Below are 24667 nucleotides of genomic sequence, written 5' to 3' on the forward strand. Positions count from 1 at the left end.
AAGAAGAAGGGCCTTCACTTGTGTCCTCCCCTGGGAGGTGGTCGGCTGGTGCAGGACCTGCCTCTGTCCCCCTCAGGTGAATCCAAGTTCTTCAGGGTCTCTTCTGTCCCCCAAGACAATCTAGATTGCCAGGAAGTTCTTCTCGATGTCTAACCTTGGGGTGGTCTGGAGTTGCTCTCTAGCCTTGGCTTTGAGCTTCCTCCTGCCATACCCTTCACAGGCACGGTGGGAGCAGGATGAAGTCAGGGCTCTGCCCCTCTCCCAGATGGCCTTGCCAATCCCACCCTGGCACTGGGCAAATGAGGGGAACCATCCTGTGAGAGAGAACCCTCTTTTTCTTCATCTTAACATTTTTAATATTCTCCCCACCCCCGTTTGAGAGCCAACTTCTAAGCAGGAAGTCTTTCTAGCAGTCTAGCCTCATCACAGGAACCCTGGGTCACAGAGAAAACTCCCTCCCTCCCTGACTCCAGTTGTGGGCAGACAGCCCAGGCCACCCATGCACCTTGTCCCTCAGGCCCTGGCTGCCCCCTGAGGCTCCACATTCAAACAGGCCCAGCGCAGACGCCAGTGTCCTGGCAGTGCCTAAATCATTAGTGCCGCTGTGATTAGGCTGCTAATCTCTGTTGGGTGGAGTGGGTGCCGGCTGCCAGGCTATGGGATCCTGCTGGCTGCTGGGACAGGGACATGGTTCTTCACTGAGGGCCACCCTGGCCATAAGCCTGCTTCCTCCCACTCCCCGGGCACCTCCTCCGGGATTCCCTCTGGATGGGCTCAGGCGCAGGGCTGAGAGCTGTGGAGGGTGAGCTGGGAGGTCACCTTTACCCTGTGACCTCAGGCCCCGTCCCCTTGGCCCCCACCCCTGCCTACAGTGTTGACAGAGCTTGACTGATGTCACTGTCCCTCCAGATTCCCCCCAAAGCCTTGGGAGACAGAATGATCTCCTCTTACAAGTGAGGAAACTCGGCTTCCACCCTGGCTTCCTGATAGAATTGGATCCCAAGCTCCCTCGGGTCGGTGACCATGTCTGTTCCCCTGACTCAGGAATCCCCCAGGCCTGGGGCGACGTCTCCTCTTGCAGACTAGAATAGTCCTAAAGGAGCTGGGGGTTCCCTCAAGTCATCCTCCCCACTCAGATGCAGGGACTGTGGGGGCCACGCTACACCTGGGGGAGGAGGTTGGGCTCCAAATCTCTCCACCTTCTCCCCTGAGGCCCTGGCATGCTCAGTGGGGGGTCAGACCGGCCCTCTGGCTCCCAGGCCTGTGCAGCCTTGTTCCAGGCCCTTCTGCTCCCAGGGCTGGGTTCTCCGGACTCCCCCCAAGAATGAGCTCAGCCTCCTAATTGCCGCTGAAGATGGAGGATCACCCTACCCCGGGGCTGAGGCTCCAACACCACCTTTGTTTCTGAACAATGAACTGCTAAGAGGCCATCTTGCCCAGGCTGGGCCTGGGCACAGGAAGGGGCCTAGGGGAAGCATTTGGCATGTCCAGCCTGAGCCCCAGGCCCTGGGCGGCTGGTACAGAGGAAAATTATATGGCTGGGGTTTTGGCTTGGACTTCAAGGGCCAGGGGCCCAGCCTCCCTTCAGTTTGGCTATAAAGAGTGGCCCAGGGTCTCTGTCCAGACCAGACCCTGTGCCTGACCTGTGGATACCATGGCTGCCACCACCACCAGCATCCGCCAGTTCTCATCCTCTGGCTCTGTCAAGGGCCTGTGCGTGCCTGGCGGGGGTTTCTCCCGGATGTCCTCCGTCCGCGTCGGGGGTGCCTGTCGGGCCCCCAGCCTCCTGGGAGGCGGCAGCTGCGGCAACATGTCCGTCACCTCGTCCCGCTTCTCGTCGGGTTTCGGGGGTGGCTATGGCGGTGGCTACACCTGCAACCTGGGTGGGGGCTTTGGCTCCAGCTTTGGGGTGTCGGATGCCCTGCTGGGGGGCGGTGAGAAGGAGACCATGCAGAACCTCAACGACCGCCTGGCCTCCTACCTGGACAAGGTGCGCGCCCTGGAGGAGGCCAACGCCGACCTGGAGCTGAAGATCCGTGAATGGTACAAGAAGCAGGGCCCCGGGCCTGCCCGAGACTACAGCCACTACTTCAAGACCATCGAGGACCTGCGCAGCAAGGTGGGAGCCTGCTCTCTGCCCTCTGTCCTCTGCCCTGCGTTCCTGCTTTGGACTCACCCCATCCAACTGCAGATCCTTGCAAACAAGGATCTAGACTCCCATCCCTCCCTCTCCCTCCCTCCCTTTCTCTGAACCCAGCCCTGGCCAGTCTGAGTCCTGCACCTGGAGGACACCTTGTGCTGTGAGGTCACTGGGCGCTCTCCAGGGGGACAGAGTAGAACACCTCCCTCCCTAGAGAGAGAGCACATTCGGGGTGGGTGATGGAGGAGAGACGGGGAAGTCTTCAGAACCTTGAAGGCAGAGATGGCGTTCCTGGTGTAGAGAACAGCTTGGCAAAGGCAGAGGACTGGGAAGGATTTGTGCGGCTTTTGGAACAGGAGGCTGGAGTGTCTTTGCTATCCCTTGCCCCTCTGAGGCTGCCCTCCTGCCTGCCATGCCTCCTTCAGGCAGCCCTTCTGGATGGATGTCACTTGCCTCTGTCCCCAGGTCTTCGAGTCTCTTTAACATTCTGAGGTTCAGTCTGTGTGCTTTAGGTGTGGGTCTTCCCTACTCTCTGTGATGGTCTCTTGAGTTCTCCGAGGGCAGGGACCATGTTTCTCCTGGCAGACTGAGGGGCCCCTGGGGTCAGAAGCTGCATTTTCCCACTCAGTCTGAAGCTAGTCTAATGGAGGAGACCCCCCCCCCCAACCCCCGCCACCTTCCCCTGCACTCATACATGCCCTCATGCCCTCTAAGGACATGGCTGTCGCGGTCTGTAAACATGATCATTCTGGTCTTTGGTACTAACTTATTCTGAGAGTGTCCGCCAAGCTGTGGTCCTAGTGGGGGTTGAGGGGGCAGCAGGGCATGCTGGGCCTGGCTGGGCCTCGGCGTTGAGGCCTGCCCAGGCTGCTGGGTGGAGAGCCAGGCCTGAGGCTGCCCTGTGAGGGGCTCTGTCTGCTCCTGCCCGGGACCTCCACCAGGCAGGGAATTCCTGCCATTTCGCCTTGGAAGCGGAGGCACTGGCAGTGCCAGATCAGATACCAGTTTGGTTGGGGAGTTGGGGAACCCGGGGGAGCCCTGGTGAGTCAGTGCTCTGAGCTACGGGGTTAGCCAGCACCTCACCGTCAGCCCCCGGCGCACCCGGCACCAGACTCGGTCCCTCTGAAGTGTTCACAGTGGGCCCTCCCTGTTCCAGCCGGCCTCCTGGGCACTGAGGTGGGTAGGAACTGAGCTCTGATAGATGTCGGCTATAGAGGGGCCCACTGAGGCCCAGAGAGGGGAACAAATTGGTCTTCAGGCTCAGCGGCTCCAGGGTCACTTCCCAGAACTCAGGGCCTCGAGTGAGGCCTGAGAGGGGAGCTGGTGTGACCCTCGATGCCAGGGATGGCCTGGCTGGGGATTGTCCCTCCCACACCCTCAGCCTTTGGGTCTTTTTGTCCCAGTCCAAGATCTACCCAGCTTAAGTGCCACCTGCAAGCTCTTCCCTCTGTACCCCCGGGGTTCTCCATCGGGGCTTTTCTTGCATGTGTCCAAGGATCCCAGTGACAGCAGCAGTGATGATATCCAGCCCTCTGCTCCTCCTCATGCTCATTCAACTGCCCAGCAGGCCTTGCAAAAACCAACCAAACCAAACCAAACAGCTTTGCTCTGGGTTAGAGGTGGGAGCTGTCATAACCTCATCAATCAGTGAATGAATCCATCATTTAATTAGACAATCGAACCCTGGGGGCTGACTCTGGGCCAGGCGCTGTGCCCAGTCCTTAGGATTCCAAAAGGAATGAGGTGGATATGGCCTTGTCTGGCTCCCCTGGAACTCAGATTCTAGGGGAGGAGGAAATAACCCGAAAAGTCTTGGAAACCAGACTGCCACCTGGAGAGTGGGAGGGAGGGGGCCTGGGGCAGGGGTCCAGATGGGGCATGTGGGAGGGCTTCCTGGAGAGGGTGACAGTGATGGGGGAGGGGTGCATAAGCATCTTTGTCCTGGTGTCCCTGCTTACCTGTGCCTGGGCATGGTGTCCCCACTGCTCCGAGGCTCTTGGAATTCACATCAGGGTGCTCAGAGGAGGACACCACAGGGACCCTCATCATCCTCATTCTAGCGCATTCCCTAAAGGCTGCAAGAGGGGTGTGGCCAGGCCTCGGGGCTGCTTAGGGAGTATGCTCAGGGAACCCACCACCTCTTCCAGATCCTGGCAGCTACCATCGACAATGCCAGCTTGGTGCTCCAGATTGACAATGCCCGTCTGGCCGCTGATGACTTCCGCACTAAGTGAGTCTGGGCTCCCAGGCTGCCCCGGGGGCTGGTGGTGGGTTCCCAGCTCTGCACATCACGAGTGCCCTGTGTGTTGACCGGGGAGTCCTGGTGGCACCTGTGGCTCAGACCTCTAAACCCTTCCAGGTACGAGACGGAGCTGAACCTGCGCATGAGCGTGGAGGCCGACATCAACGGCCTGCGCAGGGTGCTGGACGAGCTGACCCTGGCCAGGGCTGACCTGGAGATGCAGATCGAGAGCCTGAAGGAGGAGCTGGCCTACCTCAAGAAGAACCACGAGGAGGTGAGGCCTGGTCACGGAACCCAGGAAAGGCCCTCCTGGGAGAGAGCAAGCAGGCCTGGGCTGCAGAATCTCCCCAGGTGGGGCCGTGAACTCAGTCCAGTTCCTAGCCCTGACCCTGACTCCCGAGCTTAGAGGGCCCTGGGGGAGGCCTGGAGGGGCCCATCCTCCAAAGACTCTTCCCTTGCCCCTTGAGGCTTGGCTCACTGCTTCGTGGCAGTTAACTCACTAATGAGTAAATCAGTCTAACACACAATGCTAATTATTATAATTAATTATAATAGTGATAGTCCTAACAACAAGAAGCCTTTGCCCAGCACATTACATGTGATTCACAGCAATTACTGCAGCTGATATTGACAACATTGCTGGGAGAAAGATACTCTTTCCTTCTTTCTGCCAGTAAAGAAACTGAGGCTCAGAGAGGTTAAGGAATTTAGCCAAGTCTGCACAGGGACCTCACCCCAGGTCTGTCTGACCAGATCTACACTCAGGTCTGACTCCACCTCTCCGCCATCTCTCCTGCCTCCTTTTTCCAGAGAACTCTAGGTTTTAGGTACCCAAAGGCTTAGTCCAAGAATGGAGTGTTCTCTCAGGGACACAAGTGGTCTTCGATTCCCTTCTTGTGGCTGTAGGGGGTGCCGGATTCTCACACAGTAGGACATACAGAAAGTGTTTCCCTCGTGCAGTTGCTTCAGTGAGGCCTGGCTCCTGCTGACACCAGCATAGGTGTTCCTGTTCCCGTGCTCTGGGGTGGTAGTGGGGACAGGGCAGGCGTCAGTGTGGCCAATGAGATTGCCTTGGCTCTTCCTCTGCATGCTGGGAGTTGCTGTCTCTCTCCTGCCCCCCCCCCCCCCACATGCTGGAGATGGGTGGAATCTCCCTTCAGCGTCTCAGTGTGTGTTGGGGACATTGTCGTATCCCTAGCTCTGTGCATTTGAGACTTGACATCCGCCTGGGGCCGTCAGGATGAGGAGCCGTTGGTCTGTCTGTCATCAGCGCATGCCTCTCTGAGGTCCTGGGGCCTCTCCTTAGGATGGCCTTGGGTGAGCTCCTGCTGTTTTCTCTGCCCAGGAAATGAATGCCCTTCGTGGCCAGGTGGGCGGGGACGTCAGTGTGGAGATGGACGCAGCCCCGGGCGTGGACCTGAGCCGCATCCTGAATGAGATGCGTGACCAGTATGAGAAGATGGCCGAGAAGAACCGCAAGGATGCCGAGGACTGGTTCTTCACCAAGGTGGGTGGCCGTGTGGGAGCAGGTGTGCTTCACGTGTGGGCACATGTGCCAGTGCTGTTGTGTGCTGGAGCCCTCGCAGATCCGCAGGCTGTCCCAGTTGGAAGGACCTTTGGAAACCAATTGGACCAGCCCTCATGCTTAAATGTGAACCGAGAGTCGGGAGAGGCTTCAGCTTGAGCCCTCCGTGGTGGCCTGGGGAACAGGTCCAGGTCTCCACAGCCCTGGCCAGGGCTCCTCCCACCACAGGTGTTGCAGGATGTGTTTTGGGATCCATAACTCACACCCGGGGTAAACACACACCGAGCATCTATCTATAGGGTGCCAGGGACATTAACAGACATACAAAAAATAAAGCCTGATCCCTGTTTTTGAGGTCCTCCTGGTCAGTTGGGGATAACCGAGCGAATGTCTGTCCAGTTCCATGTAGGCATAGAGGGTCTCTGGGGACAGATGCCTTTGGGGCCCCAGAGAGGCCAGGAAGATGCTGGGGGGGCGATCTGGGAGAGAGGGTAGGGGCCGCCCCATCCCCCTCTAACGTCTGCTCAAGCCCCTGCGGACCACCTGCCTTCCAGACGGAGGAGCTGAACCGCGAGGTGGCCACCAACACCGAGGCCCTGCAGAGCAGCAGGACCGAGATCACAGAGCTCCGCCGCTCGGTGCAGAACCTGGAGATCGAGCTGCAGTCGCAGATCAGCATGGTAGGCCTGGGCCCTTCCCGCCCAGGGTGGCCCCACCTTGTAGACTCCTGCTCAGAGGGCCGGGGCTCCCTGCCCAGCCTTCACTGGCACTCCATGGCGTGGGTCTCTGCCCAGCTACAGCCCCACTGTGCTGGTTGCACCCACAGCCCCACGGGGGGGGGGACCCCTGTGGGGTGCCCCGCCTCAGGAAAGGGTCCCAGCTCATGGTCACCATGACCCCTGCCTCTCGGGCCACAGAAAGCATCCCTGGAGAACAGCCTGGCGGAGACGGAAGCGCGCTACGGGGCCCAGCTGGCCCAGCTGCAGGGGCTCATCAGCAGCATCGAGCAGCAGCTTTGCGAGCTGCGCTGCGACATGGAGCGCCAGAACCACGAGTACCAGGTGCTGCTGGACGTGAAGACGCGGCTGGAGCAGGAGATCGCCACCTACCGCCGCCTGCTGGAGGGCGAGGACTCCCAGTGAGTGGGGGTGCCCGACACCTGCTGGGGTGGGCTGGAGGCGACTCTGCCCAGGGAGTGAGACGGAGCACCCCACCGGGGCCTGACCATGAGGAGGCTCCGACTTCCAGAGGACAGCATCTGGAGTGGATTGTGTAGGCAGTTGGGAGCCATGGAGGGATTTGGAGCGCAGGAGGGCACGACCTTCTAGATCTTTTAGAACATTCACTTGGGCTGAAGAGGGAGAAATGGATCAGAGGGGCTAGGGTGGGCTGGAGAGATCAGTCAGGAGAGAGAGTCAGGCCAAAGGAGTCCTGCTGTGTGTGGGAGAAGGGGCAGGAGAGAGGCAGGGCTGGACACCCGAGCATGGGGCCCACGTGCCTCAGTCAGTGCTCAGTGAACGTCAAGTGAGCACGTGAGGAAGTGGGTAGTGATGGCCCTGAGTTTCTGGTCTGGTCAACTGTGTGGCTGGTGACGCTATCAGCCAGGACAAACCTAGGAGCAGGGCGGGTGAGCCTCTGGTTTGGAGTTGGGAATGTTGATGGAGACCCTGCTGTGAAGGGCTGGCCACCTGGTGAGTCTCCACGCTGAGTCACATGTTCTAGCCCTTTGCTTCCTGACAGTGGTGGAGTCCATCTGTAGTCTAACCACAGTCTCTCCTGAGTCTATTTGCTGGGCCCTTCAGGATATGGAAAAACCACTTGCTCAGCTCCTCCTTGTAAATTCTGGGTTAGTGGTCACAAAGTAGCCACAAAGTGCCTTGAGGCTGTCCCTTTTTCTTCCTCCTGCTGTGCACTGTGAGGCTTCATCCTCCCGCCTGTGCACTCTGCGCTCCCAGCTGTGAGTTCCCAGATTGTAGGGAACTCTCTCCCCTCCTCCTTGGCTTCCCTCGCTGCAGATCCTCCCCAGTATGCTCCCAGGGGCCCTCTGGCCAGCCAACACCCTTGGGCTGACCCGTCCCCTTCTCCTTGCAGCCTGGCCTCTCAGTATTCCTCGTCCCTGGCCTCGCAGCCCTCCCGCGAAGGTAAGAGCTTGCCCCATCCTGCCCAAGGGAGGGGCAGCGCAGACCCAGCGGGAGGGGAGAGGCTGAGGATCTTTCTGTGTGGGAGACTGGGGGAGCCGCAGATGGGGTGGCTGGTGTGGGTAGGGTCTCCCGCCTGAGGCTCCTGTGCCCCGTCCTTCACCACCTGCAGCCACGGTGACAAGCCGCCAGGTGCGCACCATCGTGGAGGAAGTCCAGGATGGCAAGGTGGTCTCCTCCCGTGAGCAGGTCCACCGCTCCACTCACTGATGCCCCTTTCAGCATATTGAAGGCCAAGGGGCAGCCATCGCCTCCAGCTCCCAGCACGCTGCTGCCAGGCCCCAAGCGCCTGCCTGGGCCCCACCCCATGAGCTGCTCAGCCTTTCTGTATTTGCTTCCTGCAGCCCCCCAATCAGGGGCCTCCTGAGTTTGCCTCGTGACTGCAATTAAAGCTTTGCTGAAGTTCAGCCCTTCAACTTGTGATCTGGTCTGGTCATTGGCTTGGGCAGCGTGGGCTGAGGGATTTTGGGGGAGGAGAGTTCACTGAGCGTCTGGTATCGCTTGTCATCTGCCCACCTGTCCTGCCCACTCCATTCAGGCCTGGGGTTCCTGGGAAGATGAGAGGGGAGGAGGCGGAAGTGTCGAGGGTGGAGGCCTGGGATGGCCCGCTAGGCCCGGGAAGTTTCCAAGAATCAGCCTCTGGGTCCCTGTGTTCTGTGGCTGGTCTCTGGGAGGGCCCCACAGACTTTCTGGGGAACACTGCAATTAAAGAATGCTCCTTGCATCAGGCCCGGGCGGGGGGCGGGGTGGTTCAAGGGCAGAAGGACAGGGGCTGGGCAGGGGGCTTTCCAGAGGAGTGGTCCAGAGCACTACTGATGGATGAGAGGGGGTGGCAGCTGCCCAGCCTGCCCAGGAAACCAGACCGGCTCTGCCTGGCTCAGCTGGGGGTGTGTGGGGGGTGGGGTGGCCACTGTACATGTGAGCGTGGGGGGCGTCCTGTTTGCTTTGGTGGCTTGGCAGCGGCTGGGCTATTGGGGAAACGCTCTCAGCTGCTGTCTGGGGGCTGCCTGGGCCTGTCTGGGAGGTGGAACACATTGGCAGCCTGAAACACGACCACATTCCGCCCAGCGGGCCTGTCGGGACCCTGGGACCCAGGGCTGGGCTTGGGATGGTGGGCAGGGCAGGGTGGAGCTGTGGGGCAGGGCACATGGCCGCCCTGGGAAGTCACATCTTGGGGAGTCTGGAGAGGAAGGGCTCCAGGGAGGAGTCTTTTTTGGAGCCATGTCCGTTAGGTTTCTGTTTGGCTGTGGGATAAGGGCCCCTCATCCTTCCCTTAGGTCTCTTGGGGCACAGAAGGGGTCAGGAGGGTGGAAATGAACACACCACTCACAGATACCCTCTTACCACCCCACTCCTCCCACAGCCCCCATTTCCCCATCCTGTAGCTAAGCTCTGCTTTGCATACCTCAGCCCTGGACGTCACCTGTAGGGGGAAGGAAAGGGAAGATTTAGAAGAGAAGGCTGGGTTCCAATGACCCAGGGATGGGGTCAGGCCAGAAAACTGACCAGAAGGAGCCTTTGCCCCAGAAGTGCATCCCTAGGTGTCAGGGCGTCACAGAAGGGGAGTCCTTGGGAGAATGGGCATAGTGGCTTGGTGAAGGGTTAAGAGGAGCCCCGCCAGCCCAGGCTGGTGTGAGGTGGGCAGGGTGGACCTTGGCTCCCTTGCTAAGCCCTAGTTTCCTCAGCTGGGACCTGGACTAGTAACCTGAGGCTCAGGGGGTTCCTGTGTTGTTGGGGGCTGGGGGGTTCAAGTCCAGATTCTAAGGCAGGACGGGTGCTCCATCCTTTTTGTCTCCCTAGCACCCAGCCTTGGGACTGCCATGTGTGGCAAAGGAAAGCAACCTGGTGGGGGCGGGGGCCATGCCATTTCTCCATCGGACCCAGCGTCCAGGAAGCCTTTGCTGAGGTGGCAGCTGCTTGGGAGGGCCTGTGACGGTGACGTCCTGCCTTCTCCTCTTCTCCGTATTAGGTCATGGGAAAGCATAGCTGGAGGGCCAGCCTGATTCACAGGTGACGGACCTGAGACCAGAGACACACACATGCACATGCAGACGCCCAGCGCGGGGGTTTGGAGAAATGAGGCAAAGCCCTGATGTTGGGAGGGGAGGGGGGCCCACAGCCACCTGGGAGCTGGCAGGTAGCCAAGGGTGATGAAAGCCCAGGGGAATGGAAACAGAGCAGCGAGCCTGTTGTAATCGCTACGCCCACTTGCCGGCCTATAAAGGAAGCGGCGAGCCCCAGCAGTAACACGCACCTTGGCGCCTCGCTACCTCCTGAGCCCTCTCGTTCTGTGCCCGCCACCCGCTGCCACCATGACGACCACCATCCGCCAGTTCACCTCCTCCAGCTCCATCAAGGGCTCCTCTGGCCTGGGGGGCGGCTCATCCCGCGCCTCCTGCCGACTGTCTGGCAGCCTGGGTGGCGGCTCCTGCAGGCTGGGGTCAGCTAGTGGCCTGGGCAGTGCCCTGGGGGGTGCCAACTACTCTAGCTGCTACAGCTTCGGCTCTGGCAGCAGCTATGGAGGCAGCTTTGGGGGCGTTGATGGGCTGCTGGCCGGAGGTGAGAAAGCCACCATGCAGAACCTCAATGACCGCCTGGCCTCCTACCTGGACAAGGTGCGGGCCCTGGAGGAGGCCAACACCGAGCTGGAGGTGAAGATCCGAGACTGGTACAAGAAGCAGGCCCCTGGGCCCGCCCCCGACTACAGCCATTACTACCACATCATCGAAGATCTGAAGAACAAGGTAGGGCCTGCTGACAGGAGGGGCCCCTGGGAGCATGACTTCTCCCATGTCCTATAGAGAAGGCCTGGAGTCTAGTCTGGGCTGCCACAGGGTTGCAGGAAATCTAGGGCCTGGCGTCCAGAGCCTGTCGTGGAGACCCTACGTGGCCCACATTGCCCTTTCCTGGGGCAGCATCCTGGGCCACAGAGAAGCAGGCCTTGTGAGGCTCCTTGGAGCATCGATCTTCCCCTCAGGCAGTGTCTTGTCTCCTCGTGTGGTTGCGGGATAGTTCTCGAGGATGCATGTGGAGGCCTGGTCCCAGGCGGGGCATCTGGACACATGGGCATCTCTCCTTTAGAGCAGAGGCCGGCAGGACCTGGAGTAGTGGGATGGGGGTCTGAGCCAGCTCCTGATGGTACCTGCTAGGAGGAGAGGCAGGAGGGCAGAGGTAGAGCTCAGCATAGGGGTGGTCTCTCATGGGCCTTGTTTAGGGATTTCTCTGTCCCTCAAGATTGGAGCTCTGCAAACCCCAGGGAGTGGGACTGAATGATGGAGCCCCAGGTTAGCACTTCCCAGGGGTTGTGATTTCTGATTTGAAATTACTGTTGGAGAGGGTTCCTCTAGCAATCTTTAGGGGGAGACCCTCAGGGGCACCATCTGGCTAGCTGTCAACAGGGGATTGGTCACACTCCCTCTTCACTTTCTGGAATTCTGGAAGAGCTGAATGTCTGGGCTGAAGACATTCTCCCATTCTCCTCTGGAGCTGCCACCTTCCCAGCCGGCTACCTCCTCTGCTTTGAGGGCGAGCCCTGCAGGGGGGTTAGGGATAGATAGGGGTAGGGGAGGCAAGTTTTGGCTCATGAGAATCCCTCTTGCCCGCTTCTGCCAACAATGATGGCACAGTATATGGGAGAGGCTGGTGGGAAGATGGGGTTCCTGAAAAGGCAGCTGGTCCTGGCCCCCAGGCAGGGAGGCCTGCTCGGAATCTGGAGCTAAGCTGACCTGGTTGCTTTCCCAACTCCCCAGATCCTCACAGCCACTGTGGACAATGCCAACATCCTGCTGCAGATTGACAATGCCCGTCTGGCTGCTGATGACTTCCGTACCAAGTAAGTCCCTTTCAGGTGACTGGCCGGGGGAGAGCAGGGGGCACCCCGTCCTCACTCCAGGACTCCCCTGTTGCTTGTGGCTAGGTCGAAACTGGGGTGGGGCAGTCCTAGGGGCCAAGAGCCCACCCCCTTAGTTCAGAATGAGAAATGTGGCCAGGTCTGAGGGGTCACTGGGCTTAGGCAGGTGGTAGGAGAGGGAGAGGAGGAAGGAGGCAGAGAGGGGGAGAAGCAAGGGAGAGGGGTGGAGTGGGGTCCTGTTCTGTGATGGTTCTAGGGCTCCAGGCTGGAATTTGTTTCCACTTCATAAGTCCTTAGAGCCCTGGCAGAATGAAGGCAGGGCAGGGGCCAGGGCCTTGTCCTGCAAGTCCAAGTCCACTGAAGTCCCTGGTTGCCATTGCAGGTTTGAGACAGAGCAGGCCCTGCGTCTGAGTGTGGAGGCCGACATCAACGGCCTGCGCAGGGTGCTGGACGAGCTGACCCTGGCCAGGGCTGACCTGGAGATGCAGATTGAGAATCTTAAGGAGGAGCTGGCCTACCTCAGGAAGAACCACGAGGAGGTGAGGTGGCAGGGGCAGCAGGTCAAAGAGGCTGAGGAGTGGGTGGCAGGGCCCTGGGGCTGGGCTGCGGTTGAGGCAATGGGAGAGAGCAGAGCAGGCTCACTGGGTTAGTCACCGCGTAGGGCTGCCCCATCTACAGAGCCCTGATCCCAATGGTCCAGAAGGCAGCCTCCTCCATATACCACACTGCTTCTCTGCATCCAAAACCTCCCAGGAGCCACCAGGGCCTCCCTCACAATGACAGCAGATGAGTGGGGATGTGGAATCCTGCCTCAGTTTTTAAACCCACAAATCTGTACCTTGCAAATCCATTTGGAAGTTGGAAGAGGAAATTTTTAGGATCACAGGCCTAAGAATTAGCTCTTTGGAGAGCTCTCAGTCTAATGAGGGAGGCAGGACCCATGGTGAGCAGAGGATCAGAAATCCTTAAGAGGGTCTAAGGAAAGCAGCTGGGCAGAGCAGAAGAGGGGTCCGTAGGAGTAGGGCGTGGAGAGACCCAGATGAAGGGTGTGGGGAACTTGGGAGTGGGGGGGCCGAGACAGGTTCAGATGTTCATGCCCACATCCCCCTTGTCCACAGGAAATGAACTCCCTGCGAGGCCAGGTGGGCGGTGAGATCAATGTGGAGATGGATGCAGCCCCTGGTGTGGACCTGAGCCGGATCCTGTCCGAGATGCGCGACCAGTATGAGAAGATGGCGGAGAAGAACCGCAAGGATGCTGAGGATTGGTTCTTTAGCAAGGTGGGGGGCTGCTGCAGGCCAGATGGGGGTGCAGGAGCATGAGCCCCAACAGTAGCCCACTGCCTAGCATCTTGGGGCTGCTCCATCCTCAGTGAGGGGCCTGGACTTAAGGGATCAGGGTCACCTAACACATCAACAGACCTGGAACTTAGCAAAAGCTGGGGCTTGGTGGACGGGTGGGGAGGAGGGGAGCCCCCAAGGAAAAAAGGCAGAGGGAGTTTCCCTTGCTCTCTAAGAAGTCAGGAACTAGCACAGGCGCCAGGCTACATGTCCTGGCTGGCCCTCAAGTTTCCTGTTCTCTGCCTCCCACTTGTGGGGTTAACCATAAAGATTGAACACTTCAGAGTTCCTTCCTGGGCTTCAGGAAGTGAGAAGTGGGTGAGAAGGAGGAGAGAGGTTCAGGATAGGTCAGGAAGGTGGCCATGGCCCTGGGGAGGGGGATGTGCTGGGGAGTGAGAAGAGTCAAGGTGCTTGTCTGAGCCAGTGGCGGCCGGGGGCCATCTGATTTGGAGAAGGGACCCAGGCTTATGCTGCTCTGTCCCATGTCCTGTCTGCAGACAGAGGAGCTGAACCGCGAAGTGGCCACCAACAGCGAGCTGGTGCAGAGTGGCAAGAGCGAGATCTCCGAGCTCCGGCGCACCATGCAGGCCTTGGAGATCGAACTGCAGTCCCAGCTCAGCATGGTAGGAATGCTGCTGTGTGTCGGGGGGTGGACCCAGTGCTGGGGAGGGGGCACTGCCACCCTCACTGACCCCTGCTTCCCCCCATTTCCTATAGAAAGCATCCTTGGAAGGCAGCCTGGCAGAGACGGAGAACCGCTACTGCGTGCAGCTGTCCCAGATCCAGGGGCTGATTGGCAGCGTGGAGGAGCAGCTGGCACAGCTGCGCTGCGAGATGGAGCAGCAGAACCAGGAGTACAAGATCCTGCTGGACGTGAAGACGCGGCTGGAGCAGGAGATCGCCACCTACCGCCGCCTGCTGGAGGGCGAGGATGCCCAGTGAGTGGGGTCTAGGGCCAGGGCTGGGGGCCTCGGGGCGAGGCACCGACTCTCAGACCTCCATCTAATCTCCTCCCTGTCTGTGTTTCTTTGCAGCCTGACTCAGTACAAGCCAAAAGAACGTAAGGACCTTGATGGCTGGGGATGGGCCAGGGCAAGGGGCAGGAAACCCACCTGCACGTTGCTGGGACAGAGTCCCCAAGGAGCTCCTCATTGATGACTGGGGGTGGCTGAGTGGACCTGTTAGGACTCAGAATTGATGTTCAGGGAAAGGATCAAATAAGAGGCCCTGGCTGTTCTGAGGAGGGGGCCGGGCAGGGAACTGGTCCTTACCCTGTTAGCCTGGAGACATGGTCCCAGCTCTGGAGACTCTAACCCTGATGGGAGTATAGAGACAAGGTCTCAGATGTTTGCTCCTGAGGCCTGATAGGTGAGCAAAAGCAGTCCTGTCTCCTGGGGACTCTAGCCAGTGGGAGATAGAGACATTGTCCTTGTCCTCCAGATCCCAGTCTAATGCAAAGATGGATCCTAGTTTAATGTGGGGTAATGGGAACCTGGATTTTGTCTTGGAGACTCCAGTCTGATGGGGAAGCTGGGGGCATAATCCCTGTATCAGAGACTGCACAGAATTGGAGATAGAACCCCTTTCATGGGGCATCCGGTCTACATGGCCCTTCTCTTGCAGAAGGGTGCAGCGTGTCAGAATCAAATAACCCACTCAGGAAACATGAAGTCACCGTGAAGGGTGGGATGGGATGGAGGTGTTGGCAAGGACAGGAGGGACGTGATGTTGAGGAGACAGCACAAACATTCACAGCAGCTGGGAGAGGACCAGGGGAGGGGGCTGGCTGGCTGCCACTCAGGGGCATAGCTCTAAGTGTCGGGTTCCTCCTGCAGCCGTGACCACCCGACAGGTGCGCACCATTGTGGAAGAGGTCCAGGATGGAAAGGTCATCTCCTCCCGCGAGCAGGTCCACCAGACCACCCGCTGAGGACTCAGCTCCTCCTGGACAGCCCCCCACACGGCAGGGAGGTGGCTGTCCCCTCTGCCCCACAGCCTCTGGCCTCTCCAGCCTCAGTACCTTGCTTCAGTCCCTTTCTCATATTGTCCCGTCTGATACCAATAAAGCTTGTTGACCCAGATGTGAACTGTGTGCTTGCCTTGGCTATTGAAGTGGGCATAAGTGACAAAGGATGGACTGGGAGGGGACGGGGGGAGGGGAAGCAGTCCTCAGACACCCACCTTGTTGACATGCAGGTCAGGGGTCAGCTTGGACCAGGTAAAGAGTAAGTCTGGGGAGAGCTTGGGTTGCTTTTCTGCTTCCTGAGCCATCTTGCCCTGGTCATCTGGGAGGGTTGTCTGGGTCCAACCAGACATGGAGTGGGGTCAGCGTATCAGGTTGGGCCTCGGTAGCCTCCCGTAGCCTCCCGTGTAGTTCTGAGACCTTGGGCAGTGGGAAAGTGTCTTCCTCTTACTGGGCCTCATTTCTCATCCATAAATGGACAGAAGATCTCAGGTGCAGGACTGAATTCCAAGGATGACTCATCCAGTTCTTGCTCCTCCCCTAGAGGGGGCAGGAGGTGGGCGAGAACTGGGAGAGGCCCAGAGGTTGGGTAGGTGGAGGAGGCAGGCTGGGGTGAGGGCCCAGGTTCCCGTGGGAGTTTCAGGAAACCCCCAACAGGGGCTCCCGAGGCCCCTCCCCAGGAACAGGGCCTGGGAAGCCAGTGTACCTGGGATGGCTGTGGCCCCAGGCTGTGTAGGGGAAAGGGTGGGGCCTCTCTGGGGATGTCTCAGACGGTCAGCTAGCACCGGGTGGGCAAGTGGGGGACTCCAGGGTGGCTGTGCCCGGAGTCAGGGCCCTTCTCCCTGGCCACTGGCCCCTCTTGGCTTCCCACCTGGGGCAGGGGTGTTGTGAGGGAGGGTGGGAAACTGCATGGCAGGGAAGGGGAGGAGGGGCAGTCCTGTCCCCGCCACTCTTGCCACTCCTCGGACACCCTGAGCACCAGCCCTGTTTCATTCTGGGGCAGGTGTGGGAAATAATGAGGAAACACCTGGAAGTCTGAGGAAACACCTGTGTCTTCCTTCGAGTAAATCCGGAAGCCACTGGGTCGGGCCCTGTCTTTCCGGTTTTCTTTGAGGAGTGGAGGCAGGTGGAAGGGGTTAATGAGAGGAGGGTGTCCCCACCCCAGTTCACTGCAGGGCCTTGGGGAGGGGTTCGGCTTCTGCAGAATCAAATCAGGGTCCTGCAACATCTTCCAGTGCCTGGAGGTGGGGGTGAGAACTCGGGGGGAAGGAGACAGGAGTTGCCAGAGCCCCATGAGGCCGGGCACGGTGGGGGCTTGGGACAAGCAGGGATGGGACAAGCAGGTGGGGGCAATGGCAAGAACAATGGTCACTGGGGTGTGGGTTCATCGGGTGGTGGCAGGTCATCTCTGGACCTTAGAAGCTGCCGTGTAAAACGAGGGTGAGAGGAGTCGCTAATGGCCTTCCAGTCTGGTACCCCAGGACCGGATAGAGCCCGGAAATGAGCCCATGGGGGCACCTGCAGGACTCAAAGCCAGGCAGACCCTTCTCCATCAAAGCTGGTGCCTCTCTGCTGTCTAGCAGCAAATATGACAATCGGGATCCGATGGGGGCAGGCAGGAGGCCCATTCCCCCACCCCCCACGGCACATCTGCCCACAACCAGAAGAACCAGCCTGGGACTGTGCATGGCTCATCTTGGAGGGTGAGCTCATTTATCTGAACCAGAGTCCCAGGAATTGGGGAGAGTCTTGGGAAAGGCACCCCATTGTATGGATGGGGACACTGAGGCTTCCAGGAGCAGTGACTCAGCCCTTCTCCTGGAGCCTGGCATGTCAAAGGTGGAGCAGGGCGGGAGAGGGGAGTGATCCCAGTCTGTGCTGGGAAGAGGTGCCCAGCCCCACTGGCTCTCAGACAGGGCTGTCCCTCTTCTGGAGACTCTAGGGATCCACTCTTCCTGAGGGGGTGGGTGAGGAGGGGCCAGAGTGTAGGGAGGACTGGTGACGGCTCTGGTTGTACCTGTCTGGGGGGTCTAAGTCCCTCCCCACAGATTGAGGGGGCGGGTGACAGAGAGCGAGTGCCAAGCCAGCAGAGACAGTGGCTGTCATGTTGGGGGGGGTGGTTTCCAAGGGATGGTGTGGGGAGATTTGGTGTTTTTTCTGGGCACCCCAAACAAGCTCAGGCTTCTGGGTTTATGCAATTGACCCTGGATTGGGGACCTATGTGTTGGGACGACATGGAGAGGGCTCATCCTTCACCCACACCAGCTTGCAACCCCGCCCCCATCACCCTGGCCACAGCTGTGGTCTGTGATTGCCCCTGGAGTAGCCGCACCCACTCTCCTATGACGACACACACCTGATTCCCAGGCCACGCCCAGGCCTGCTGAAGCCAGCCCTGGGACTCTTCCTCCACCATGCTGCTGCCCTGGCAGGGGCTGACCTGACATATGGCCTGGGGAAGAAGGATGTGGTTGGTGGGCAGCTTTGCCTACAACATTGCCTGGCTCTGCGCCTGGCTCCACACTGAGTGGGAGGGAGAGGACACAGGCCTTGGCTCAGAGGGACAGTGTCTGCTCTGAGAGGCCCTAGCTTAGGGGTGGCAAGCCGGGCACAGTGGCTGGCCTGTGGGTCTCTTGGGGAGCTGAGGGGAGCAGAGGAGCCAGAGTCAGGGCTGTCCTGCCCCAGGCACAAAGGAGGCTGCATCTGAGCTTGATAGAACATCGGGCTCCCTTGAAGGCCCCTTGTTTATGACCAGTGTGAGGGGATGTGACTGCTCTCCCCCAGATGGTGGGCATCAAACGTGCAGGAGGAGAAAGGACCCACTGAAGTCCTCCTGACTTGGGAACCAGGCACGGAGCCAGGGTCTGGACTCAGACATTTGTTCGCCATTAGGGACCCTGCCTGCTCTTTCCCTTGTACCCATCATGACCCGACCACAGAGTACCGGCACTGTCTTTACCACCTTCTCTCACCTGCTAGATTGTGTATTCTGAAGGCTGCTCTGTCTTGCTCTTTGAATCTGAGGGCCTGGCACATGGTGGGTACTTATAGACACCTTTTGAATAAATGTGGTGGTGGCCACAGTCCTCCAGGGGCTTTGTTTATGTCCCTCCTTCTCCTCTCATGTGCCTGTAGGATCCCACGGTTATTCCCATTTCCCAGAAAAGGAAACCAAGGCTCAGAGAAGCTAAAGGGCTTGCCAATCTCCGCCCTGCTGGCTTCAACTCCAGGCTGGTCTGTCCTGCTCCAGTGGGGCTCTGAAGCCCACGGCTCTGGCTTGCCCCCCCCAGGGGCTGGGAGTGTGCAGCCCCCCCCTTCTCTCCACCTCCCAGCACCCTGGGCTACCTTCTGCCTCCCCAGCATGGGAATCTCCTGGGGAGCTTGTAAAACAGTCCCAGGACCAGGCTTGTCCTGGGCAATGCTAATAGAGGGTTTGGAGCAGGGGCTGGAGTCTGCGTGGGGATTCTGATGATCACGGCAAGCTGAGGCGGGGCATTGGCCAATGATGTCTCCCGGATAACTCCAAGAGTGACATGACCTCATCCTGAGAGGGGTGGGGCTAAGGATGGAGGGAAAAGCAGGGCGGGGGTGGTGCCTAGATTTGGTAGGGGCTGAGAGGTCCTGGTCTTGATGAGCTTGGGGCAGGTGTGCAACCTTGACATGGAGGAATTGTCCCAACTCCTTGTCTGCCAACTGGTACCTCCCAAGCCCAGTTGCAGCCTCTCCAGGAGAGGACCCTTCAGAGGGTTCAGAAGAGGAGGGCAGCTCCCTCCTGTACAGCTGAGGCTTGGGGTGACCCTCCTGAGCTGCTGCTTCCTGCAATAGGGCGTGACCGAGGACCGAGCACCCAGGGTTCCCTGCAGGGAGTGCTGTATTTCTGGCTGCAGTTTTCTCTCCAGGGTCAAGTGACAAATTCTTCTAAGGTTGGAATCTATGCCATCATCTCCCCCACCCCAGCCTCTGAGTGCTGGGTACACAGTGGGCATGTGATCTGTGGTGTTGGCTGAGTGGTTTGATGGGGCAGTGAGCACACCCCAAGACCTTCAGTGGTGGGGTACAAACACACACACTGGGGGCAGAGAATGAAGAGATCCCTGAGACCCCAGGCTGAGAGCCGGTGTGGACCTTGGCTGGGCAGTTGGAGCTGGATCCCAGGCTCTGCTTCTCCACTTGCATGCTGTTCAACCCCGGGCCAGTCTTTCACTCTCTCTCTGGTTGGGGCTTGGTGGCCTTTGAGGCCATTACTAGCCCTGAGGGTGAAGTCTGTGGTTGAACTCCAGGCCTGGACACTGGGGTTTTGGTCCCTGATTCTGAAGTCTCTTTACTCATATTTTGTGCTAGGGTTAGGCACTATCAGGTTCTTTTTCCCAGGTCCAGCCCCCAAAGTGCCTGCATCAGCTCTGCTCATACCTCTGAGCTGATGGCCCATGAGCCTGAATGAGATGTGGCAATAACCCTGTGTCTCAGCTCTGGTCATGCTGAGACAGAATTTCCTGTCCCAGCACAGTTCAGGCACAGGCAGGCCTCTCTGGACTTCTCTCACCCCAACCGAGACACCACAGAACAAGGACAGTGGCCAGCATCTCGGGTCACCCCACAGCACCCAAGGGGGCCTCTATGTTTTGGCCCAGATCCCCAATCCTCCCTCCAGCTTTCAGTGCCAGGGCAGGCTCTCAGGCCAAGGTCATGACCACTGTGGGCAGAGCTCATGCCAGGCACTGCTGGGAGGTGGGTGGAAATTAAAGTTCCTTGGCCCCTGCCTGCAGAGCATTGTGGGAGTTTGGAGAGCCTCTGTTCCAAGGCTTAACGCTGAGAACTTTAGGTGAATCCCTTCCTCTCTCTGATTCTCCCTCAGTCCTCCTTACTTTATAGGGTTAATTCAAGGATCAGGAAAATTATATACATTTAAGAAGTTCAACGAGAGTGGCTCCGGATAGTGGACAGGGCATAGGTTGGGACAGCTGACAGGCTGGGGCTCATATATTATCCCCTGTTGACTGATGATGTCTTGGGAAGCCAGCTCCCTTGACTATGGACTAGTGTGGGAGACCCACCTGAGGCCCACCTCACAGAACGGGATATAACATGTTGGAGTCAGGCAGTCTGTGTGGTGCCTGAGGGTCCAGGGGACCAGAGATTCGTAGTGTCCTCCTCCCCTCCCCCGCTGAATGAATGAAGCTGCCAAGCCCAGCCTGGGATCTGTGGACATGACAGAGAGCTGTTGAGAACTGGTCCCTGGGCAGGACTCTTTCCATGTGGGGACTCTGAGGTCATGGCAGGACCAGGGGTCACATATAAAACTAGTGGCAGGACAGGGTGTCCCTCCCGCCACAGTCTAAGGTGGGTACCCCAGGTTAGGTGAGGGCAGTAGGTGGAGTAGAGGAGCCATGTACTGAGTTGGGGTGCTCATCAGGTAGGAGTGTGGGGGTGCAGGGCCCTGGGTGGGGTGCTACAGTGGAGAGGTGGAGTGAGGGGCAGCTGGGATGCAAGGGAAGGATGGGAGGCTGAGGAGAGGCCAAGGGCAGGGCTGGTCATGGGGCAGGGACAAGGGGCCTTCCTTGCATGTTCCTTTGTGGCTGGTGGTGTGTTCTCCCCTTGTACAGATGAGAAAGCTAGTGTCCAAGGACCAGAGGACCTGTCTGGGCTCTGCAGGCTGTGGAGAGCAGTCTAGGAATGCAGCTGGTAGTGGGTGCTGTTTCCATGGCAACCTCGGAACCAGGCTAGAGCCAATGGGGAAAGAGAGTCCTGGGATTTTTAGATCTAGAAAAGATGCCCCAACCCTCCAGCCCAGCCTTGGAAAAACAGGCCCAGAGAAGGGAGGTGAGAACCCTCGGGTCACACAGTGAGATAAACAGAATTCCACCATGAACCCGGCTCTCTCCTATGAACCTGGCATGTTGAACTCCCATAGCTGCACCCCGAGACAGCCCAGGAGGGCATCGCTGAGGGCTCTTTCAATCAAAGCACTCACTGTGGGGCAGGGAGTCCTTCTGTTGGGCTGACTCACTGCCTGGGGACGCGACTGCCACAAAGCAGCCTGCACCAAGGCCCCGCTGTCCCCTGGGGCTCCAGGAATGGGAACCGGCTCCCGGCCGCCCAGCCTGAGTCACTACTAACTCCGAGTTGTGCGTGTTTTTCACTTGGCCCCACACCCCCAGAGTTGGGTGGGAACTCTGAGACGGCACCGCACACAGAGAAGTGAGTCCACCCTGGGCTGAATAATCCAGAGTAGGAAGTCAGATGGGACCGGAGTGATGAAATCAGAGGGGAACCCGGAGTCAGCAGTTGGAGGGCCACGCCTTCCCCGGGTGCATATAAAGGATCCCGGGGATTGAGACGCCACAGCATCCTCTCAGCCGCCCTGAGCACCTTTCTCTTCCCTCTGCTGACTCGCTCGCTCGCTCACTCACCTCCTCCTTGGCACCATGACCACCTGCAGCCGCCAGTTCACCTCCTCCAGCTCCATGAATGGCTCCTGCGGCATTGGTGGTGGCTCCAGCCGCATCTCCTCTGTCCTGGCCGGAGGATCCTGCCGGGCTCCCAGCACCTATGGGGGCCTGCAGGTCACCTCCTCCCGCTTCTCCTCTGGGGGAGCCTGCGGGATGGGGGGCGGCTATGGCGGTGGCTTCAGCAGCAGCAGCAGCTTTGGTGGGGCCCTAGGTAGCGGCTTTGGTGGTGGCTTCGGTGGTGGCTTTGGTGCTGGTTTTGGTGTTGGCGATGGTGGCCTCCTCTCTGGCAATGAGAAGATCACCATGCAGAACCTCAACGACCGCCTGGCCTCCTACCTGGACAAGGTGCGCGCCCTGGAGGAGGCCAACACCGACCTGGAGGTGAAGATCCGAGACTGGTACCAGAGGCAGCGGCCCTCCGAGACCAAAGACTACAGCCCCTACTTTAGGACCATCGAGGACCTGAGGAACAAGGTGGGTGACTGATGGTTGGGGTTTTGAGAGAGACAAGGGCTGCAGTGGCCTTGAGTAAATCTCTTGTTGGCAATTCCATTTACAAACAGGGAGACAGAGGTGCCTTTGGAGAGTGGACAGATAACTGGTGTCAGAGGGTCCCTTTTCAGCATTTCTGTGTCTCAGCTGGGTCTGGAACTCTGCATCTCCATGCAAGAGTTCATTATACTGCATGCTCAATTTCTCAGCTTTGGGTCCAGGATAGGGGCGGCGGGAGATGTGGGTGCATCCTTGTACACCCTGAGCCAAGTGGAGAGGTGTCTTAGCCTGGTTGGGGGAATATAGGGCTTGCCCTGCCAGACAGCTGATCCTCAAGTTTGGGAAGACTCCTTTTGTCCCTCTCTGCTCTTCACCCTTGAGCAGCAGGGTCCTTGACTGACCTCCTGTCCTGTCATCCCCATTCCAGATCATTACTGCCACCATGGAGAACGCACAGCCCATTCTGCAGATCGACAATGCCAGGCTGGCAGCTGACGACTTCAGAACCAAGTGAGCATCCAACACGATGGGCTGAGGGCAGAGGACAGGGGACAAAGGTGTAGGGCTATCCATCCAGACATCAATCCTTGGGAACCTTAAGGAGGGGACCTGAGGCTCTGAACTCTATCTTGCCAGGTATGAGCATGAGCTGGCCCTGCGCCAGACCGTGGAGGCCGATGTCAACGGCCTGCGCAGGGTGCTGGATGAGCTGACCCTGGCCAGAGCCGATCTGGAGATGCAGATTGAAAGCCTCAAGGAGGAGTTAGCCTACCTGAAGAAGAACCACGAGGAGGTGAGGTCATAGCGGGCTTTGGGGTTAGGAGGCTGGTTGGTTGAGTTGCCGGATCTGCCTAGGCTCAGGAGAGGGGTCAGCTGATCTGACATCCCCTTCTATCCCTTCCTAGGAGATGCTTGCCCTAAGAGGTCAGACTGGTGGGGATGTCAATGTGGAGATGGACGCGGCCCCTGGTGTGGACCTGAGCCGCATCCTGAATGAGATGCGCGACCAGTATGAGCAGATGGCCGAGAAGAACCGCAGAGATGCTGAGGCCTGGTTCATAAGCAAGGTAAGGCTTGGGTCCTCTGCACTCCTACAGGAGGACTTCCTAGCTGGGGAGGCTTAGGAGAGCCTCACACCTTTTGCTCCTGTCTCCTATCTCAGACTGAGGAGCTGAACAAAGAAGTGGCCTCTAACAGCGAACTGATACAGAGCGGCCGCAGTGAGGTGACTGAGCTCCGCAGAGTGTTCCAGGGCCTGGAGATCGAGCTGCAGTCCCAGCTTAGCATGGTATGAAGGATGAAGCCCCACTGCAGCCCCCAAGTCACCAGCAGTGGCCACCCCCCGCAACACTGTCACAATCCAGTCCTATATTTTTTTTCCCCACCGGTGGAACTGGAGCCACCATAGTATCCATTGTAGAAATGGAGAAATTAAGGCCTAGAATGGTGAAATATTTTCCTCCATGTTATCTGACCCAGCTGGAGTCAAAAATCCTTGCATCTCTCAGGAAACATGGCCCAGAGACCTGGAGGGACAGGTGTGAACACCTCTGTTGACTTTCCTCTCCCTTCTCCATTTTCAGAAAGCATCCCTGGAGAACAGCCTGGAGGAGACCAAAGGCCGCTACTGCATGCAGCTGGCCCAGATCCAGGGGCTGATTGGCAGCGTGGAGGAGCAGCTGGCACAGCTGCGCTGCGAGATGGAGCAGCAGAGCCAGGAGTACAAGATCCTGCTGGACGTGAAGACGCGGCTGGAGCAGGAGATCGCCACCTACCGCCGCCTGCTGGAGGGCGAGGACTCTCAGTGAGTGGGACCCCCAGTGTCACCTCTCAGCCTCTCAGCCCCCTGCAGTGTCCAGCTCATCTAATGCTCCCGTTCTTTCCCCCACAGCCTCTCATCCTCCCAGCACTCATCCGGCCAATCCTATTCTTCCCGGGAAGGTAAGGTTCCTGGGGATCCTGGGCACTGTGGCCGAGCCCCTCTCTGCAGAGCCCCTGGGTCTGCCCAGGAGTCTGCTCAGCTCCCAGAGCCCTTCTCACCTCCGTTCCTCTCTCTCTCCTGCAGTCTTCTCCTCATCCTCTCGCCAGACCCGGCCCATCCTCAAGGAACAGAGCTCCTCCAGCTTCAGCCAGAGCCAGAGCCAGAGCCAGAGCCAGAGCCAGATCCAGAGCTCCAGGAACTGATCTGCCTCTCCCAGAACCTCCTGCCACCTGCAGGCCTCGCCTCCTGGAGGGAGGCCTGGGCCAGGACCCTTTCTCCCAGCGCGGCCCCAGCTGTCTCCCTTTCCCTGTGCTGGTGGTGGGCTAATAAAGCTGACTTTCTGGTTGATGCAAACCTGTGTGATCTCTGTGCTTGAGCTGATGGGAGGGACGTTGAAGGTTTCTCCCAGGAACCCTCCTGGGGCCCCATACCCTGAGGGGTGCAGGAAACAACGTGTCTCAGAGGAGCTGGAAGGGTCTTCCTAGAA

The 24667-nt window shown here is 58.9% G+C and overlaps 3 protein-coding genes across 5 annotated transcripts; all 3 read left to right on the plus strand.

The window, feature by feature from the left end:
- Positions 1-1378: 1378 nt before the first annotated feature.
- On the plus strand, positions 1379-8521 carry LOC114101980 (keratin, type I cytoskeletal 42). The gene is made up of 8 exons (XM_027947171.2): positions 1379-2119; positions 4288-4370; positions 4500-4656; positions 5728-5889; positions 6462-6587; positions 6825-7045; positions 7999-8048; positions 8218-8521. Exons 1-8 carry the CDS (start codon positions 1655-1657, stop codon positions 8313-8315), a joined length of 1362 nt encoding a protein of 453 aa, XP_027802972.2. The 5' UTR covers positions 1379-1654; the 3' UTR covers positions 8316-8521.
- Positions 8522-10417: 1896 nt separating this feature from the next.
- LOC114101984 (keratin, type I cytoskeletal 17) lies at positions 10418-15265 on the plus strand. Of its 3 annotated transcripts, none has more exons than XM_027947191.2 (8): positions 10418-10849; positions 11855-11937; positions 12338-12494; positions 13074-13235; positions 13793-13918; positions 14013-14233; positions 14330-14355; positions 15131-15265. In XM_027947191.2, the coding sequence occupies exons 1-8, from the start codon at positions 10418-10420 to the stop codon at positions 15223-15225; spliced, it is 1302 nt and encodes a 433-aa protein (XP_027802992.1). In that variant the 3' UTR covers positions 15226-15265. The 3 variants fall into 3 exon arrangements, with proteins under 3 accessions (XP_027802992.1, XP_071460112.1, XP_071460111.1); XM_071604011.1 differs by lacking the exon at positions 14330-14355 and adding an exon at positions 14929-14931 and having other exon boundaries at positions 15069-15265; XM_071604010.1 differs by lacking the exon at positions 14330-14355 and having other exon boundaries at positions 15054-15265.
- A 6170-nt stretch (positions 15266-21435) lies between these two features.
- On the plus strand, positions 21436-24451 carry LOC114101990 (keratin, type I cytoskeletal 16). The gene is made up of 8 exons (XM_027947200.2): positions 21436-22181; positions 22627-22709; positions 22836-22992; positions 23105-23266; positions 23362-23487; positions 23783-24003; positions 24091-24140; positions 24265-24451. Exons 1-8 carry the CDS (start codon positions 21684-21686, stop codon positions 24381-24383), a joined length of 1416 nt encoding a protein of 471 aa, XP_027803001.2. The 5' UTR covers positions 21436-21683; the 3' UTR covers positions 24384-24451.
- Positions 24452-24667: the final 216 nt, after the last annotated feature.

Source organism: Marmota flaviventris, chromosome 17 (assembly GCF_047511675.1).
Source record: "Marmota flaviventris isolate mMarFla1 chromosome 17, mMarFla1.hap1, whole genome shotgun sequence".
Lineage (NCBI taxonomy): Eukaryota > Metazoa > Chordata > Mammalia > Rodentia > Sciuridae > Marmota > Marmota flaviventris.

Excerpts from the sequence above, each read along its gene's own strand:
- LOC114101990 (XM_027947200.2), top strand. The coding sequence starts at position 21,684 with ATGACCACCTGCAGCCGCCAGTTCACCTCCTCCAGCTCCATGAATGGC. Across the intron at positions 23,267-23,361 it reads AGGCCTGGTTCATAAGCAAG|ACTGAGGAGCTGAACAAAGA; the intron begins GTAAGGCTTGGG and ends CTCCTATCTCAG. Across the intron at positions 24,141-24,264 it reads ATCCTATTCTTCCCGGGAAG|TCTTCTCCTCATCCTCTCGC; the intron begins GTAAGGTTCCTG and ends TCTCTCCTGCAG.
- LOC114101980 (XM_027947171.2), top strand. The coding sequence starts at position 1,655 with ATGGCTGCCACCACCACCAGCATCCGCCAGTTCTCATCCTCTGGCTCT. Across the intron at positions 2,120-4,287 it reads TCGAGGACCTGCGCAGCAAG|ATCCTGGCAGCTACCATCGA; the intron begins GTGGGAGCCTGC and ends CACCTCTTCCAG. Across the intron at positions 7,046-7,998 it reads CTGGAGGGCGAGGACTCCCA|CCTGGCCTCTCAGTATTCCT; the intron begins GTGAGTGGGGGT and ends TTCTCCTTGCAG.
- LOC114101984 (XM_071604010.1), top strand. The coding sequence starts at position 10,418 with ATGACGACCACCATCCGCCAGTTCACCTCCTCCAGCTCCATCAAGGGC. Across the intron at positions 11,938-12,337 it reads GCTGATGACTTCCGTACCAA|GTTTGAGACAGAGCAGGCCC; the intron begins GTAAGTCCCTTT and ends TTGCCATTGCAG. Across the intron at positions 13,919-14,012 it reads TGCAGTCCCAGCTCAGCATG|AAAGCATCCTTGGAAGGCAG; the intron begins GTAGGAATGCTG and ends CATTTCCTATAG.